Source organism: Embiotoca jacksoni, unplaced genomic scaffold (genome assembly GCF_022577435.1).
Source record: "Embiotoca jacksoni isolate LCO1_2020_lvr unplaced genomic scaffold, fEmbJac1.0.p SCAF_24, whole genome shotgun sequence".
Classification (NCBI taxonomy): Eukaryota; Metazoa; Chordata; class Actinopteri; family Embiotocidae; genus Embiotoca; species Embiotoca jacksoni.
Genome location: NW_027185375.1, coordinates 7708523 through 7730222, shown reverse-complemented (window position 1 = coordinate 7730222; position 21700 = coordinate 7708523). Strand labels below are relative to the sequence as shown.

The window sequence follows — 21700 nt, the reverse complement described above, 5'->3', positions numbered from 1 at the left end:
ATATTTTGGACGACATGCTATAGTTTGACTTTTTGGTCATATTTCGGACGACATGCTATAGTATGACTTTTTTTAATATTTTGGACGACATGCTATAGTATGACTTTTTTTAATATTTTGGACGACATGCTATAGTATGACTTTTTGGTCATATTTTGGACGACATGCTATAGTATGACTTTTTTAAATATTTTGGACGACATGCTATAGTATGACTTTTTGGTCATATTTTGGACGACATGCTATAGAATGACTTTTTGGTCATATTTCGGACGACATGCTATAGTATGACTTTTTTAATATTTTGGACGACATGCTATAGTATGACTTTTTGGTCATATTTTGGACGACATGCTATAGAATGACTTTTTGGTCATATTTCGGACGACATGCTATGGTATGACTTTTTTTAATATTTTGGACGACATGCTATAGTGTGACTTTTTGGTCATATTTTGGACGACATGCTATGGTATGACTTTTTTTAATATTTTGGACTACATGCTATAGTATGACTTATTTTTCATATTTCGGACGACATGCTTTAGTATGACTTTTTGGTCATATTTCGGACGACATGCTATAGTATGACTTTTTTAAATATTTTGGACGACATGCTATAGTATGACTTTTTGGTCATATTTCGGACGACATGCTATAGTATGACTTTTTTAAATATTTTGGACGACATGCTATAGTATGACTTTTTGGTCATATTTCGGACGACATGCTATAGTATGACTTTTTGGTCATATTTCGGACGACATGCTATAGTATGACTTTTTGGTCATATTTTGGATGACATGCTATAGTATGACTTTTTTTTAATATTTTGGACGACATGCTATAGTATGACTTTTTGGTCTATTTTGGACGACATGCTATAGAATGACTTTTTGGTCATATTTCGGACGACATGCTATAGTATGACTTTTTTAAATATTTTGGACGACATGCTATAGTATGACTTTTTTTAATATTTTGGACTACATGCTATAGTATGACTTATTTTTCATATTTCGGACGACATGCTATAGAATGACTTTTTGGTCATATTTTGGACGACATGCTATGGTATGACTTTTTTTAATATTTTGGACTACATGCTATAGTATGACTTATTTTTCATATTTCGGACGACATGCTATAGTATGACTTTTTGGTGATATTTCGGACGACATGCTATAGTATGACTTTTTTAAATATTTTGGACGACATGCTATAGTATGACTTTTTTAAATATTTTGGACGACATGCTATAGTATGACTTTTTTTTAATATTTTGGACGACATGATATAGTATGACTTTTTGGTCATATTTTGGACGACATGCTATGGTATGACTTTTTTTAATATTTTGGACGACATGCTATAGTATGACTTTTTGGTCATATTTTGGACGACATGCTATAGTATGACTTATTTTTCACATTTCGGACGACATGCTATAGTATGACTTTTTTTTAATATTTTGGACGACATGCTATAGTATGACTTTTTGGTCATATTTCGGACGACATGCTATTGTATGACTTTTTGGTCATATTTTGGACGACATGCTATAGTATGACTTTTTGGTCATATTTCGGACGACATGCTATAGTATGACTTTTTGGTCATATTTTGGACAACATGCTATAGTATGACTTTTTGGTCATATTTTGGATGACATGCTATAGTATGACTTTTTTTAATATTTTGGACGACATGCTATAGTTTGACTTTTTGGTCATATTTTGGACAACATGCTATAGTATGACTTTTTGGTCATATTTCGGACGACATGCTATAGTATGACTTTTTGGTCATATTTCGGATGACATACTATAGTATGACTTTTTTTAATATTTTGGATGACATGCTATAGTATGACTTTTTTTTAATATTTTGGACGACATGCTATAGTATGACTTTATGGTCATATTTTGGACGACATACTATAGAATGACTTTTTGGTCATATTTCGGACGACATGCTATAGTATGACTTTTTTAAATATTTTGGACGACATGCTATAGTATGACTTTTTTTAATATTTTGGACTACATGCTATAGTATGACTTATTTTTCATATTTCGGACGACATGCTATAGAATGACTTTTTGGTCATATTTTGGACGACATGCTATGGTATGACTTTTTTTAATATTTTGGACTACATGCTATAGTATGACTTATTTTTCATATTTCGGACGACATGCTATAGTATGACTTTTTGGTGATATTTCGGACGACATGCTATAGTATGACTTTTTTAAATATTTTGGACGACATGCTATAGTATGACTTTTTTAAATATTTTGGACGACATGCTATAGTATGACTTTTTTTTAATATTTTGGACGACATGATATAGTATGACTTTTTGGTCATATTTTGGACGACATGCTATGGTATGACTTTTTTTAATATTTTGGACGACATGCTATAGTATGACTTTTTGGTCATATTTTGGACGACATGCTATAGTATGACTTATTTTTCACATTTCGGACGACATGCTATAGTATGACTTTTTTTTAATATTTTGGACGACATGCTATAGTATGACTTTTTGGTCATATTTCGGACGACATGCTATTGTATGACTTTTTGGTCATATTTTGGACGACATGCTATAGTATGACTTTTTGGTCATATTTCGGACGACATGCTATAGTATGACTTTTTGGTCATATTTTGGACAACATGCTATAGTATGACTTTTTGGTCATATTTTGGATGACATGCTATAGTATGACTTTTTTTAATATTTTGGACGACATGCTATAGTTTGACTTTTTGGTCATATTTTGGACAACATGCTATAGTATGACTTTTTGGTCATATTTCGGACGACATGCTATAGTATGACTTTTTGGTCATATTTCGGATGACATACTATAGTATGACTTTTTTTAATATTTTGGACGACATGCTATAGTATGACTTTTTTTAATATTTTGGACGACATACTATAGTATGACTTTTTTTAATATTTTGGACGACATGCTATAGTATGACTTTTTTTAATATTTTGGACGACATGCTATAGTATGACTTTTTGGTCATATTTTGGACAACATGCTATAGTATGACTTTTTGGTCATATTTTGGATGACATGCTATAGTATGACTTTTTTTAATATTTTGGACGACATGCTATAGTTTGACTTTTTGGTCATATTTCGGACGACATGCTATAGTATGACTTTTTTTAATATTTTGGACGACATGCTGTAGTATGACTTTTTTTAATATTTTGGACGACATGCTATAGTATGACTTTTTGGTCATATTTTGGACGACATGCTATAGTATGACTTTTTGGTCATATTTCGGACGACATGCTATAGTATGACTTTTTTTAATATTTTGGACGACATGCTATAGTGTGACTTTTTGGTCATAGTTCGGACGACATGCTATAGTATGACTTTTTTAAATATTTTGGACGACATGCTATAGTATGACTTTTTTAAATATTTTGGACGACATGATATAGCATGACTTTTTGGTCATATTTCGGACGACATGCTATAGTATGACTTATTTTTCATATTTCGGACGACATGCTATAGTATGACTTATTTTTCATATTTCGGACGACATGCTATAGTATGACTTATTTTTCATATTTCGGACTACATGCTATAGTATGACTTATTTTTCATATTTCGGACGACATGCTACAGTATGACTTTTTTTAATATTTTGGACGACATGCTATAGTATGACTTTTAGGTCATAGTTCGGACGACATGCTATAGTATGACTTTTTTTAATATTTTGGACGACATGCTATAGTATGACTTATTTTTCATATTTCGGACGACATGCTATAGTATGACTTATTTTTCATATTTCGGACGACATGCTATAGTATGACTTATTTTTCATATTTCGGACGACATGCTATAGTATGACTTTTTTTAATATTTTGGACGACATGCTATAGTATGACTTATTTTTCATATTTCGGACTACATGCTATAGTATGACTTATTTTTCATATTTCGGACGACATGCTATAGTATGACTTATTTTTCATATTTCGGACTACATGCTATAGTATGACTTATTTTTCATATTTCGGACGACATGCTATAGTATGACTTTTTTTAATATTTTGGACGACATGCTATAGTATGACTTATTTTTCATATTTCGGACTACATGCTATAGTATGACTTATTTTTCATATTTCGGACGACATGCTATAGTATGACTTATTTTTCATATTTCGGACTACATGCTATAGTATGACTTATTTTTCATATTTCGGACGACATGCTATAGTATGACTTTTTTAAATATTTTGGACGACATGCTATAGTATGACTTTTTGGTCATATTTCGGACGACATGCTATAGTATGACTTTTTTAAATATTTTGGACGACATGCTATAGTATGACTTTTTGGTCACATTTTGGACGACATGCTATGGTATGACTTTTTTAAATATTTTGGACGACATGCTATAGTATGACTTTTTTAAATATTTTGGACGACATGCTATAGTATGACTTTTTTTAATATTTTGGACGACATGATATAGTATGACTTTTTGGTCATATTTTGGACGACATGCTATGGTATGACTTTTTTAAATATTTTGGACGACATGATATAGTATGACTTTTTTTAATATTTTGGACGACATGATATAGTATGACTTTTTGGTCATATTTTGGACGACATGCTATAGTATGACTTTTTTTAATATTTTGGACGACATGATATAGTATGACTTTTTGGTCATATTTTGGACGACATGCTATGGTATGACTTTTTTTAATATTTTGGACGACATGCTATAGTATGACTTTTTTAAATATTTTGGACGACATGCTATAGTATGACTTTTTTTAATATTTTGGACGACATGCTATAGTATGACTTTTTTTAATATTTTGGACGACATGATATAGTATGACTTTTTGGTCATATTTTGGACGACATGCTATGGTATGACTTTTTTTAATATTTTGGACGACATGCTATAGTATGACTTTTTGGTCATATTTTGGACAACATGCTATAGTATGACTTTTTGGTCATATTTCGGACGACATGCTATAGTATGACTTTTTGGTCATATTTCGGATGACATACTATAGTATGACTTTTTTTAATATTTTGGACGACATGCTATAGTATGACTTTTTTTAATATTTTGGACGACATGCTATAGTATGACTTTTTGGTCATATTTTGGACAACATGCTATAGTATGACTTTTTGGTCATATTTTGGATGACATGCTATAGTATGACTTTTTTTAATATTTTGGACGACATGCTATAGTTTGACTTTTTGGTCATATTTCGGACGACATGCTATAGTATGACTTTTTTTAATATTTTGGACGACATGCTATAGTATGACTTTTTTTAATATTTTGGACGACATGCTATAGTATGACTTTTTGGTCATATTTTGGACGACATGCTATAGTATGACTTTTTGGTCATATTTCGGACGACATGCTATAGTATGACTTTTTTAAATATTTTGGACGACATGCTATAGTATGACTTTTTGGTCATATTTCGGACGACATGCTATAGTATGACTTATTTTTCATATTTCGGACTACATGCTATAGTATGACTTATTTTTCATATTTCGGACGACATGCTATAGTATGACTTTTTTTAATATTTTGGACGACATGCTATAGTATGACTTTTAGGTCATAGTTCGGACGACATGCTATAGTATGACTTTTTTAAATATTTTGGACGACATGCTATAGTATGACTTATTTTTCATATTTCGGACGACATGCTATAGTATGACTTATTTTTCATATTTCGGACGACATGCTATAGTATGACTTATTTTTCATATTTCGGACGACATGCTATAGTATGACTTTTTTTAATATTTTGGACGACATGCTATAGTATGACTTATTTTTCATATTTCGGACGACATGCTATAGTATGACTTTTTTTAATATTTCGGACGACATGCTATAGTATGACTTATTTTTCATATTTCGGACGACATGCTATAGTATGACTTTTTTTAATATTTTGGACGACATGCTATAGTATGACTTATTTTTCATATTTCGGACGACATGCTATAGTATGACTTATTTTTCATATTTCGGACGACATGCTATAGTATGACTTTTTTAAATATTTCGGACGACATGCTATAGTATGACTTTTTGGTCATATTTTGGACGACATGCTATGGTATGACTTTTTTAAATATTTTGGACGACATGCTATAGTATGACTTTTTTAAATATTTTGGACGACATGCTATAGTATGACTTTTTTTAATATTTTGGACGACATGATATAGTATGACTTTTTGGTCATATTTTGGACGACATGCTATGGTATGACTTTTTTAAATATTTTGGACGACATGCTATAGTATGACTTTTTTTAATATTTTGGACGACATGCTATAGTATGACTTTTTTTAATATTTTGGACGACATGATATAGTATGACTTTTTGGTCATATTTTGGACGACATGCTATGGTATGACTTTTTTTAATATTTTGGACGACATGCTATAGTATGACTTTTTTAAATATTTTGGACGACATGCTATAGTATGACTTTTTTTAATATTTTGGACGACATGATATAGTATGACTTTTTGGTCATATTTTGGACGACATGCTATGGTATGACTTTTTTTAATATTTTGGACGACATGCTATAGTATGACTTTTTTAAATATTTTGGACGACATGCTATAGTATGACTTTTTTAAATATTTTGGACGACATGCTATAGTATGACTTTTTGGTCATATTTTGGACGACATGCTATGGTATGACTTTTTTAAATATTTTGGACGACATGCTATAGTATGACTTTTTTAAATATTTTGGACGACATGCTATAGTATGACTTTTTTTAATATTTTGGACGACATGATATAGTATGACTTTTTGGTCATATTTTGGACGACATGCTATGGTATGACTTTTTTAAATATTTTGGACGACATGCTATAGTATGACTTTTTTTAATATTTTGGACGACATGCTATAGTATGACTTTTTTTAATATTTTGGACGACATGATATAGTATGACTTTTTGGTCATATTTTGGACGACATGCTATGGTATGACTTTTTTTAATATTTTGGACGACATGCTATAGTATGACTTTTTGGTCATATTTTGGACGACATGCTATAGTATGACTTTTTGGTCATATTTTGGACGACATGCTATAGTATGACTTATTTTAATATTTTGGACGACATGCTATAGTATGACTTTTTGGTCATATTTTGGACGACATGCTATAGTATGACTTTTTGGTCATATTTCGGACGACATGCTATAGTATGACTTTTTTAAATATTTTGGACGACATGCTATAGTATGACTTTTTGGTCATATTTCGGACGACATGCTATAGTATGACTTTTTTAAATATTTTGGACGACATGCTATAGTATGACTTTTTGGTCATATTTCGGACGACATGCTATAGTATGACTTATTTTTCATATTTCGGACTACATGCTATAGTATGACTTATTTTTCATATTTCGGACGACATGCTATAGTATGACTTTTTTTAATATTTTGGACGACATGCTATAGTATGACTTTTAGGTCATAGTTCGGACGACATGCTATAGTATGACTTTTTTAAATATTTTGGACGACATGCTATAGTATGACTTATTTTTCATATTTCGGACGACATGCTATAGTATGACTTATTTTTCATATTTCGGACGACATGCTATAGTATGACTTATTTTTCATATTTCGGACGACATGCTATAGTATGACTTTTTTTAATATTTTGGACGACATGCTATAGTATGACTTATTTTTCATATTTCGGACGACATGCTATAGTATGACTTTTTTTAATATTTCGGACGACATGCTATAGTATGACTTATTTTTCATATTTCGGACGACATGCTATAGTATGACTTTTTTTAATATTTTGGACGACATGCTATAGTATGACTTATTTTTCATATTTCGGACGACATGCTATAGTATGACTTATTTTTCATATTTCGGACGACATGCTATAGTATGACTTTTTTAAATATTTCGGACGACATGCTATAGTATGACTTTTTGGTCATATTTTGGACGACATGCTATGGTATGACTTTTTTAAATATTTTGGACGACATGCTATAGTATGACTTTTTTAAATATTTTGGACGACATGCTATAGTATGACTTTTTTTAATATTTTGGACGACATGATATAGTATGACTTTTTGGTCATATTTTGGACGACATGCTATGGTATGACTTTTTTAAATATTTTGGACGACATGCTATAGTATGACTTTTTTTAATATTTTGGACGACATGCTATAGTATGACTTTTTTTAATATTTTGGACGACATGATATAGTATGACTTTTTGGTCATATTTTGGACGACATGCTATGGTATGACTTTTTTTAATATTTTGGACGACATGCTATAGTATGACTTTTTTAAATATTTTGGACGACATGCTATAGTATGACTTTTTTTAATATTTTGGACGACATGATATAGTATGACTTTTTGGTCATATTTTGGACGACATGCTATGGTATGACTTTTTTTAATATTTTGGACGACATGCTATAGTATGACTTTTTTAAATATTTTGGACGACATGCTATAGTATGACTTTTTTAAATATTTTGGACGACATGCTATAGTATGACTTTTTGGTCATATTTTGGACGACATGCTATGGTATGACTTTTTTAAATATTTTGGACGACATGCTATAGTATGACTTTTTTAAATATTTTGGACGACATGCTATAGTATGACTTTTTTTAATATTTTGGACGACATGATATAGTATGACTTTTTGGTCATATTTTGGACGACATGCTATGGTATGACTTTTTTAAATATTTTGGACGACATGCTATAGTATGACTTTTTTTAATATTTTGGACGACATGCTATAGTATGACTTTTTTTAATATTTTGGACGACATGATATAGTATGACTTTTTGGTCATATTTTGGACGACATGCTATGGTATGACTTTTTTTAATATTTTGGACGACATGCTATAGTATGACTTTTTGGTCATATTTTGGACGACATGCTATAGTATGACTTTTTGGTCATATTTTGGACGACATGCTATAGTATGACTTATTTTTCACATTTCGGACGACATGCTATAGGATGACTTTTTTTTAATATTTTGGACGACATGCTATAGTTTGACTTTTTAATGTCAATCCACTACATGGAAATAACAGCTTTCGCAATTGTAGTTTAAAATGTTTTACAAACTACAGTCCTTTTGCTGATTGCTAAACATTTTGAGCATCATTTTAAACTTGATCAGCTTGTTAACTTTAACTCATTATTAGAGAAATGACTTCCTCTCCATTAGCAAAAAAAAAAGATCTGGATACATTTTCGAGTATTTGCCAGTCAAGTTTAATTTCATCTTTGAGAAAGAAAACAGAGAAAAGAAAAATTTGGTCTTTGTAAACATCTATATCGTTTTTCATATCATGTCAGTTTCAGCATTTAAAAATACTTTACTCTTTACTACGACATTTCCAACATCAACACTGTATTCAGAATGAGTCTTAGTCATGCATCGACACACGCATGGACGGAACGGTATGAAGAAATGCACGCATTCTCTCTCTCTCACACACACACACACACACACACACACACACACACACACTAAAAAGGATAAGAGCACAGTCTTCTGTTTGTGTTCTACTCTCCGAGGGATGTTTTTGTTTTACAAAAGAAATCACCGAAACTACACAAAACAATGAAAAACAATGCAACAAAAAGTACATGATAATACAATGAATGGAAACAATTAAAATACCAGATATTCATATCAAAAGCACTTTGTGACCTCATAAATAGAGCTGCATGAGTAGAAAGGGGAAAAAAAATATATAAATATTTATAAGGTATAGAGTAGCATAGTGGCTGACAGTAGAGAGGGGGAAAGAAAGTAAAAACTAAACACTGATCAATAGATAGTGGTCTAAAACATAAATCAGAAAGCAAAAAAAAAGATCATATTTGTCGTCTATGAATGTTTTTCAGGTACCAACATGTATCAAAGCATACAACAGCCTCATCACTGTGTGAAAGTGGTGAGTCATGTGGTCACTGCCTGACTGTATAACTCCAAACTGTGAGATTCACTCTGAGACTCCATTACAGAGTGAAATTGTTCTACGGTGAAGAAATAAACAAGACATTACACTGATAAAGAAAGAGCTATATGATTAAATACAGACAACATATTTGATATAACCACGAATAAATGGTATAACAGAAATAATTTTTTTTAACATTTAGCTCATCAATATGAAATGTACTTATGTCAATGCATCACTTTATAAAATGTCAAACTGTCTTTCTTATTTAAACTTGTAATGCAGAGTGTGCAGCACGGGGATGTCTCACCAGACACCAGACTTAAAAACTCCATATATTGTGAAATACAGAAATATTCATCCAGCAGTGATAGGTTCAATCTGCATTGTGTGAATTAATTATACAAGGGCTTGAATGTCATTGGAGTCTTTTTTCAATGTTAAATTCTTGCATTATAGCTTTAACAATGGTATTTTTACAATAATACTGAACCTAAAGTCAAGCAGGACAGAGCTTTATTTTGATTGGCTGTCCACTCATTAAGAGCTAATCAGTAAGTAGAGTTCTGAAGTGGAAGGAGCTTTCATTTTCCTCTTCAAAGACAGTGACTTTTATTTTTATTTTTACTACTGTGTAAGGTACTGAGTAACATTCAGAATTTGTTTTTGATTAAAATATATTTGAAACTGCAATATAGTTTGAAATGCTTTTGGAGTATTTCACAATTCATAGTTATACTGTATATTTTCTCTGTATTCATCCATGTACAGCCGTCATTTATTTGATAATGTCTTCTCTCCACGTGAATCCGTTTAGCATGAACAAGGTTAAGAAAAAAATCAACGCTATGAAAACATGGTGAAAAAGATCATGTAAATGTGACAGCAGCTACTTGTATGAACAACTTCACCGGACTTCAGGTTTACCTGAATATCAATACTTTTACAAATAATGTGTGTGTGTGTGTGTGTGTGTGTGTGTGTGTGTGTGTGTGTGTGTGTGTGTGTGTGTGTGTGTGTGTGTGTGTGTATGCTGCTTACTGGACTGGCCTTTGAATCGATCCTCTGTACCTGCCTCTCTCTTTCACTGATACACACACACACACACACACACACACACACACACACACACACACACACACACACACACTAAACAGGGAATCCAATTTCCAGGCATTTTTTTTTACTGTGGGTCAGGTTGGCATTCAAATTCATTAATCAAGCATATGGGACTCAGCTAGGGACACACAGGGCAACCCATTGTAAGGAGATTACAACACCAACCCCCCCAACCTCCCGCCACACACACACACACACACACACAGGCACAAATACATACGCATGGAGACATACACACAGTGGATGCACATGCGAACAAAAGGGAGGCACAGGGAATAGGAAGTAAAGGAAACACATGTAGAAAAGACGAACACGTGACCAGCGACATGTTGAAACTTCTGCAGAGAGAAACAGAATGAAGAACCGCAGTCACATTCACGAGGAGGGCAAGCACACAGAGAGAGACATATTAAAAGAGAACGAGAGACAGACGCACAGACGCACCAGCAACAGTCAAGAAGACAATGGCTTGCAGATAGATGGTCGCTAGGCAACAGGCAAAAGACTAAAAATACGGTTGCATTTCTTCACCCACTTAGAAAGCATGCACACACACACACACACACACACACACACACACACACTCAGCCATCCTCCAGCAAGGCCTATCAACCTTTAAAAAGCCTGCGTTTCTAAATCGGTCCCATCATCCTTGTGTTCCTGTGGCGTCAGCAGGACTATTATCCTGCCCAGTCATTCTTAAACTGGTATCTGGTACGGAAGCTTAAGTCATTGAGAAAAAGGGTTTGGCCCGGCGTGCGTCCGGGCTCCACAGCAGGGCAGGAGCCACACCGACGCGCGAGTCATGTCAAAAAGTCCGGCACCTGGCTGGTGACCTCCATCATAATGGGATTACTACTGAGACCTGGAGATAATGAAAGGATCTGGACGGACAGTTTACGTCGGGTGACACATTCAAACACCAGTGAGCTCCAGGTCTATCGCTCCAACTGAGGACACAGAGGTCATGCCTTAGTTACGAGTTGCCGAGTTCAGAAAAATGTCATTATGGAAGTAAAACTTAGACATGGTGCCTAATATGCTGGATGTTTTCAGCCATGCCAGCAGCACAGCTCTGAGGATGACAACTTCAGTAAGTCCACAGACCAAAATACAACGACTGCCATGAAAGATTCGGGTCGCTGACAGAATGAATCCTGATGATTTTGGCTTTAGCGCCACATTTGTGGTGATGTGTAAACTCGGATTGAGTTTAAGAGAACTGAAATTGGGGAGGACAGGAAGCAAAGATACTGAAAGGAACAGGTGGATTCAGATGTTCCACAACAACAGGAAGTTAGTTGTTAAAGCTTGTCTGGCCTGCGTATTAACAGCTGGAAATGCAGGAGAAGTTGTGACAAACAGCTCACGGAGGCAGTTCAAATACCTTCATCTCATTGCTGAACTGTATGTCAAAAACCTCTTCTCCCCTACTCAATCACACAAACAGGATTTGTATATTTTTTTAGCTTAATTGTGACACTTGTCATTATCTCCTATATCCATATTAAACAAATAAACATCCAGAAATCTGCTTTTAAACCAGAAAAGTTCACAAACTGGTCTACATTGTAGACTTCAAATACCTAATTTAGTATGAGCAAAAAAAAACCAGGGCTATAATCTGTATAACTCACTGAATCTATGACAAGAGGGTGTTTCCTGTTTACCTCCCCACAAAATGCTCCAAACCTTTCCATATTGTATTTTTACGATCAGGCCAGTTTTTTAGACAACGGTGGAGTTTCCTTGGGGGAGGGGGGGGGGATTTAACATGACACCCGTACTTTTCAAATCCTGGTTACGTCCCTGCAGACACCAAATATGCTGAAGTCAATTTAACCAAGACATTAAATCTCCATGAGGTCCAGGGCAACTCTTCTATGAAGTGGTAACTCTAAGTATGCCGTCATGTCTTATTTCTAGACAGCAATGTTAAATATTTGCAGCTAGGAGATATTCCTCAGAAATAGAGCAAGAGCAACATGGCAGCCGGCCAAACTCTTTCTATCAATGAATGTAGGCTGTGCTTGGCTGGAAAACAGCTGTTAGAGAAATCTTTCCCCTTTTATTTTGCTTATTTTCTACAGGAAACGTTCGGACTCTTTCACTTCATAGCTGTCAGAATGCAAAAGGAACTGGTGTGGCATAAAAATGGCACATTCGAGGGAAGGGGGAACGCCTCCAGGCGTTTTTACCCCCCTCGGAGCAATGCCCGTCTGCTCCAAATCACACGCTTATCTTCCATTTGTACAAGCAGTGGCCTTAGTGAGGCTACATCTGAGGCTCTGCCTGGTTTGGTCACGACTGCGCATGCTTTCACAAGGGGCTGAAAGCGGAGGATAATTTGTCCACATTAAACAAAGAAAATGGTGGGCAGGTAAATTGTTGTTTTCAGGCCCATTTTTCTCTTAGTGAAGAGGCCGATCACAAAGAGCTAAATTAGTGTTTTCTCTCTGGAGGATTTCCCTTGAAGTTTACAGTCAGCGTGGTGGACAGCTGAGAGGAAAATCTCTGTTCCTGCAGAGTTTCTCTTTCTGACCGTTACAAGGGGAATGCATTTCATAATAATCTACCCTGACAAGCCATATGCCATCCCTTCTGTCCGGTTTGAGTCCAGCCTCTGGGCAGGATAAGAGTATTAACACCACCTAATGTTAATCCGGGCTTCGACACTTTCTCAAACAGACACAGATGACAGAAAAACAGCTGATTTCACATGTGGTTGCTCTGATATCTTACTTTCACTTCACACAGACATGCCTGAGTCAACAAACATTTCACGAAAACAAATTTGATAGCACAGAATAAAGCCATGAAATAGACCAGATCATTTAGCACATTTAGCTGCGGTGTGAAAACTCTTGAGTTTCCGTTCACCGGCAGCTTGCGGGACTCGCATGAAAAGTAAAACTGCACACTGAACATGAGCGGTTCTCTACCTGTGAAGTGATCTGTGACTTTTTTCAAATCTTTGGATAACAGAGACTTGTTTTCTTTTGTGTGTGTGTGTGTGTGTGTGTGTGTGTGTGTGTGTGTGTGTGTGTGTGTGTGTGTGTGTGTGTGTTTGTGTTTGTGTGTACAAAAAACCGGCCCAACCACTGCAGAACAGTCATGTGATATTTCAGAGCTGCCGAACATTTACCCTCAAGTGATCCAACTCTTCTCTCTGTCTGGGTCATCTCTGGTTTTAGGTTCACATTTTTCCCTGGCAATGGGTTTCTTTAAAATGTCTTTTTTTCCTCTTAGTTTTAAAAAAAAGAAACAGAAAGGGAAGGAGCTTAACATAAATGTAATATCAATGTTTTCTCACACACGTCAATAAAAGTTTCTTATATTATCATGTACAATTAGAAACATTGGGTATGGTCATACTTTTGATTTGTCTTCCACAACACTGTCATCGCTGTCCTCTTCATAGTCGATGTCACGGTCCTTCACTCAGATTGGTCCTTCTTGTTTTATGTTCGCTGATGTCTCTCAGCATTATACGAGTTCCTGCTTGGCTCTTGTTGTCCCCGTATTTTAAAGTGTAAACAGTGCATCTCGACGTGTAGTGCACAATGCTTCTGCACTGCAAGAAAACCAGTTGTTTTGAAGTGGACTTCGAGCTCGTTGCTTCAGCATGTTTTGTTTCTCCATCCCGAAATCTTGATCTTTCAAGTTTTTTTAAGCAACTTCCTTCATCCTCATCTCATCATACTTTATGTATATATATATATATTTTTTTTTTCTTGTTGTTGTTTTTTTTTTTTACAATTGCACGGTAACAACATCAACACGTGACGGCATTGAAAAGTTTAGAAAGAAAAAAAGTGTGGGGTTGGTGTAAAAGGGTTTGGGATTGGCTCCATTAAAAAGAGGGGTTGGTTGGTGACTACAGCGTTTCATTGTGACAACTTGAAGACTATTCCTACAGGGAAGATGAAAGTAAGGCAAGAGGGAGGGACGGAGGAGAGTGGACAGTCTGTAGAGTATTTGTAGGGGAGGGTGTGTGTGTGTGTGTGTGTGTGTGTGTGTGTGTGTGTGTGTGTGTGTGTGTGTGTGTGTGTGTTGTAAGATGCTGGGACTATTTTGCACAGTGTATCCAGAAAGAAGAAGAAAATAAAAGGCGGCCAGTTTTTTTTTTTATCTCGCCTGCAAGTTGGTGAGCGGTCCTCTGCTGCAGAATCACCTGAGGACCCCCAATGTGTGTGTGTGTGTACATTTGAGGGAACAGGGTCAAAGTGATAAGTCACTGACAGGATGAGACTGAGTTCAAAGGTAAATGATGGGAGGATCCACTGTTCCCGTGACGACCACTACGGTACTGTAAAGACGGAGAAAATGTTGAGAGAGGGAGCGAAGAGGGGCTGTAAAAATCGTCCTTCTTTTTCTTCCTTCTTTCCTCATCTTCCTCCATCAGCATTATACAGACTTCTCTTTTCTTGAGTTTTGCTGCTGTCTCCTTCCGTTCGCAACGTTTCCACTTCTATCGCTCAAATTTATTTCTCCTTTCAGCTTCACTTTTCCTTTTAGAGGCCGGCTGATAATCTCCTCTCCTGCTGGTCTGACAGTATACTGGAACAATATCAGCCTTTTATGAACTATGACACTGTTTTGTCCAGTGTTGATAATAAAACTGTTGATTTTTCATCAATACTTTTGTTACATTAATTTGTAATTCAGAAGTATCCCAGAAGTTTCCTCAGGGTCTTACTGCCTCAAAGAGCTGCTCATTACAGAGAGCGTCAACAGAGAAAAATCATTAGTTTGGACATCACTGAAGAGTTTTCAGGAAAGAAAGAAATGTAATTAGAAAAAACATCCGGTTAAAATCTGAAACATGTTTTAAGTGTAATTTAGAGACTTGTTTAAAAAAAAATAAAAAAAAATTCCCATATCCATCCACCTCCTCTCCTTCATCTCTCTTCCTCTTCCTCTCTGAAGACTCCTCTATCACTCTCTCTCTCTCCATCGTGGCAGTAGAGGTCTCTCTCCCTCCGCTCTCCACTCCTCTTTAAAAGCTTGGTAAATGGCAGTAGGCATCCATGGAAGCCAGCATGATGTAAATCAGCCACAGCGAGACGAACATCAGCGACGTTAGCAACTTGCAAGTCCGCGGCCCGCCCAGCTCGCCGCCGGCCACCGACGCCCGCCGACGGTACAGCAGCGTGAGGACGCTCACCATGGCCAGGATGGTGTAGAGGGTGACGGAGAAAGCCAGGTTGCCTGGGTCCACCTTGAAAGGCTTGCCCTTGGAGCGCCAGGCGACAGCGGCGATGGTCCACGCCACGCCGATGCCCAGGAAGACGTTGACGGCGTTGGAGCCGGTGACGTTGCCGATGGAGGCGTCGGCGTACTGGTCCTGGATGGCGGCGACTTTGCTGGCAAATGTGTCTTGAAGAGAAAGAGATAGGTTTTATATATTTATTGTAAAGCATTGTTATCTCCTCAAAACTTTCTTTTGCTGTTGACTTTATCGTTTTAAAACCTCCTTCCAAATTTACAAGCCAACACCTCAAACAGCACCGGAAAAATTGATGTCGGAACATAAAAACAAGGCTTAAACAAAACAATGAAATAATGCAGAGCAATAGTGTAGACATGAGTAAAATATGAATAACTTTTGATGTTTTGCTGAATGTCTGCCTCACAAACTGAAGAAACGACCTCAAGGTAACATCCATCCAGAAACCACCCACATGGTATTATCACGGCCCCGAACATACAACTAAACACAAACCCTGTGGTATATATGTACGCAAAGGGAAAGATAAAAGAGAAGCTAAGAGGTGGAGCGAGATCGAGGTTTGGGAAACACTAGAAATCAAATTGTGTAAAACAAATATGAGTTCATATTTAATGTATGACTGTTTGACACAATACAAACTGCACATAACAGAGAAAAAAAACAAACAGAAAGACTGAGGAGAAGAAATGTTTGGGTGCCAGCCAGATGTAGCAGATTAGGATTTCATAAAACCTACTATCCAATGTGACATTAAACTAAAGGTTGACTGAACGAACAGATGTTAGGTCGAAGGTCAGAGTTTCTGGATGTTGCTCTCATGACTTTGGCTGTTCTGACAACGGGACTTACAATATACTGGGGCCTCCTAAAGCTTCCTAAATAAACCAACATTTCACGTAAATAATTTAAACTACTTTCCTCTGAATCAAAATCAAATATATTTCTAAAATTGTTCTCCTGGATTAGCTATTGCAGCTAACTACATAGGAATCTACTTCCATGGGAACCTGCTGGCCATCAGCACACATAAATGCATTTATAATGTTGTCAATCTAGCACTTGTGCACACCATTTAGAAATCTAAATGCAGTGGTTGGTTTTCCGTTGAGCTTCATGATTGTGAGTCTGTTCACTGTGATGGCTGACAGAAGAGCGTAGCACACATATGAGGAGCTAAATCAAATGGAAGAGGGCAGACAATGACTCGGGGGCAGAAAGGCAGCAGAGGCCTGAGGAAGCTGGTGGAGCCTCTGTGGTTCCAGAAAACTCAGTGATGTGACTGACTTGGAACAAACGCATGAGCCCAGCTGTGGCACATTAGGTCAGCTCTCCATACAGTGAGCAACAGCAATGAAGCCCTTAATTAAAGCCTCTGAGCACATTTTTGTCATAATATTACTGTCATGCAGCATGCGGATAAATAACTAGTAATTCTCATCCTCGTGGCTGGGCCCTTCGACCAGGCTATATTCACAAGCAAATATCAAAAACATAATAATTTCTATGTTAACTTTGGGTCAGACTCAGAGACGAGCTTTCAAAACTACTGCTGTAAAATTTAGGTGCATTAGAGAAGCCTTGGGAGGCTCTCCCTGTTCGACACTTTTGTCTTGAATCCCATATCTCTACAAAAGAGCTGGAATCATTTGTATTTTCTGCAAATCACTCCCGTCTGTGTCATTTTTTTTTTTTTTTTAAATCCACAATCTGTAAAATCAAACACAAACATGACTTGATTGTCTGGCATCAGCATCAGCAGCATGTGCAAAATGCGACGCTGTAGGTGCACACATGAACGCTCTCTGGTGCTGAATGTTTGAGGAGAGATTGGAGGAAAAGCGAGGCTCTACAACTGGGTTGGCAGGGAACACCAGGGAAACAGCTGCCAGTTTATTGTATGCCTATCGCGGCTTATTTCTATTTTTAGACACGCTGGTGAGTCAAGTCTCAATTCTCATTTGAATGTCAGTAAGATTAGTTGAAATTCATATCCCAACGTGAAAACTGTCCTCCTCTGAACATTTTGACTGGACGGCTGAATTGTAATGGCGGTAGACCATACAAGAAGAAGTGCAAAGTCACGGTGTGTGTGTGTGTGTGTGTGTGTGTGCACACTCCGGCGGGTGAGATTTTAGATTTTAATCTGAGTCATGGAACTTCACATTATTGGATGTGAAACATCACACACTAGTGGAAACAACACGATCATACACAAAGGAAGGATCCAATATTTCTCACAACCACAAAAAAAGTCCCTTAAAGGGTCATTTCACCAAAATTACATCAACACGCAACATTTTCTTGCTTTATCACCGCTATTGTAGGTTTTATTTTTGAAGATCTCTTTAAACTCGAGGTCAGACTCAACTGGATGTTCAATGAATGCTGTTTCTGTATTTAACATACTGTATGTGTAAAAATAGAACACAAGACAAACATGCATCTGGCCTAATATTTGGAGCTATTTACTGAGTATGAACAGACAGCTGAATGTTAGCCTTGGTGAATATATATATCTCAGTTCACCCTCAAAACAACAAACAAGCTGAATCCAAAATGTAAAATTAAAGGGGCATTACTGGGATTAGTAAATATAATATAATTTCTGAATACTAGTCTTTGCTGAAGAAAGCATGACTGCCAATAATCAGGAGGAACAACAGCCTAGACAGAACAATCTTCATAAAATTGGCCAAAAGAGTGGATAAAATCAATGAAGCTGTGAATATTGTTGTCAAGTTGTACAGAAAAACTTAAATCTGACAAACAACAGCTGCTTTGAAAAATCAAGATAAGGGTTTGAATTGACATCACGAATCAATCGATACGACAACTTGGACCATACCATTTGATTTTATTGGCTCTTTTGCATGACATACATTTTGGAGAAGATTGGATCTTTAAGGACTTAAAAAATCGAAATGAATTTTAACTGCATCAAATGAAATGAGAAAAAAACCGGAATAGACAGCAGCATTGTTTTCCTATTTTCAGTGTGGACACCACTTACTATTTAAATGGATCAGACAGTTATAATAGATCTCCATAAACCTCTTAAACAGACAAACATTCTGCACTACACAGCTTTCAGCCCAAGCGTCCGATCAGCATTTTCCCCTCATAATTGCCTGATTCTGCAAATTCGCTGTAAATTGTCCCAATAATCCTTGAGCGTGTCTCTGATGTAATAATACAGAAATGCTTTTATGACTCTAGAGGAGGACGGAGGGGGGGGAAAGGAGGGCGTGCAAGTCAGAAACTGAGAAACACGAGAGGAAAAGAGTGTTTCTACCAAGTTTTATAGGAGATCACGTAAACACGCACACCCAGGGCAGAAAACACTCCCAGTGGAAGTTATAATGACCTGCTGGATTTACCACACGTTAGCTCGCATCACCTCGGCAGAGAGGACACGCATTTTCACCCACACACATCTGGGCACCACAGCACACACCAGTCAGAGTGATGGATGATACAACAGCAAAAACACAACCACCAATAAGAGGAGGAAAGATAGAGAGGAGTAGAGTAACACCAAGTGAGAATATGAAGTTTAGCGGGATGAGAGCGAGCATCACTGATAAGTGTGGCGGGATATGAGAGGGTGAGAGAGGAGCAGACTGTGAGTGAAAGAGATAAAAAAAAACAAAGCAGAATAAAAGCGATTCAGAACAGGAAGAAATGAAAAGCTGACTAATTCGCACCGCAATCTTTTATGACAGGAGACACACGCTGATAATGGATATCAACTCCACGTTTACAGCTTCCAATCCCAACTCACAACAACAAAACACGGCCGTGGAAGGAATTGATTGAAACACTACTTCCCAGAGACCTCGCCGCAAGCCATCAAAGTTACCACCTGGAAGAGTAGCAGAGTAGCTGCTTCTATAAATCATACGCCGGGGCAACAATAAACTGGCTGACGAGAGGAATGAGGAAGGGAATTGAATTAAAGCCCGGGGACGACGCGTCCCCTCCGGGCGGAGACGAGCTCAGGCTGAAGGCTGTGAAGGAGCCAGAGTTTTACAATTCAATTTTGATTTCCAGGCGGCACACGAGGGCGGCCGCTATTGAAATCAGATGAAGGTGAGAGTCCTCCTCCCTATATTTGTTTGTTTCGCTTGTCTGTCACAGCTGAAGTTCGAGAGAACATATGCAGCTCATTTCATACCCAGAGGAGAATGTTAAGGTGTTTGTGTGAGGTGAGGTGAGGACGTTTAACATGGCAAATATGGAAAATAATTACTTCGCACAGTTGGGATATAGCTATCTGTATACTGGAAGTTGGTGTGAACCATCTAGACTGCTTAATTTTCAACACTGTTTTCACCTGCATTACCATCCTCACAGCAAATTAAACTGCCAACAAAGCCCTACAATATTTCAACATATTTTAACCATCATCTGAATCTAAATGAATATTTAAAAAAATGATTTATATTTAATTCCCACTGTAAAAATAAAAATAAAATAAAAAAGTAAACTGAGTATAAATAAATGCTGTGTATGCAGGAGGAAATAGAACGGAGGTTTTTAACATTGGGGAAATATTCATTGCATTAGAGGTGCATTGGGACAAATGTTCTTAAAAAAACTGATTGTTTTGTGTCTATAATAAAAGGAGGTCCGGATCAATGTAAAGTTGGTTGGAAACGTCGATGATAACAATATGAGAGCTGTCTTGGGCCATTAACATGTTCTTTTATCAAATCACCACGGTGCCAGGCTTCGATGTCAGATCACGAGGTAAAAATAACTCCTGCGATACATTATTCATCGTTATAGCCAGGTGAAAAGTTATTCAAGAAAAACTTCACTGGGTGTCTGAATGTTAAACTATCCAGGCTTCTGTGTTTTTCGCCTTGGCCCCATTTGTTTACAATGTGGCACATCTGCACTGTGGAAACTGCGGCTTTAGCCACAGGCACTTCCTGTTTGCACTGCGCAAACAACAACGAATGGATTACTTGGATTATGAAGCGCCTCTTTTCTCCAATTTCTAATCTGATACACGGACGTATATCCTCAGACATCCTGCTGATGCTGTAACGAGTGATTAGCTGTGTGCGTGCGTGTCTGTGTGTCGTGATATCACTGAGGTGAGTCTCAGGCGAAGAAGTGATGTAATCTTTGCGGCACGTCGTGTCAATTTGGTGGCAAATATCAAGCACAAATGTTATGCTCTTATTTTCCACACACAGCTGGCTCGCATCAGAATAATGTGTTTGTTTACAACACACCG

The 21700-nt window shown here is 36.6% G+C and overlaps 1 protein-coding gene across 2 annotated transcripts in view; it reads right to left on the bottom strand.

Moving 5' to 3' along the window:
• Positions 1-9384: 9384 nt before the first annotated feature.
• LOC138204123 (sodium/calcium exchanger 1-like) overlaps positions 9385-21700 on the bottom strand; it is a 104201-nt gene continuing 91885 nt past the window's right edge. For both annotated transcript variants that reach the window (XM_069159270.1, XM_069159271.1), the window contains one exon: positions 9385-16601. In XM_069159270.1, the coding sequence (XP_069015371.1) occupies positions 16222-16601 (380 nt within the window). In that variant the 3' untranslated portion in view covers positions 9385-16221. The remainder of the gene's footprint in view (positions 16602-21700) is intronic.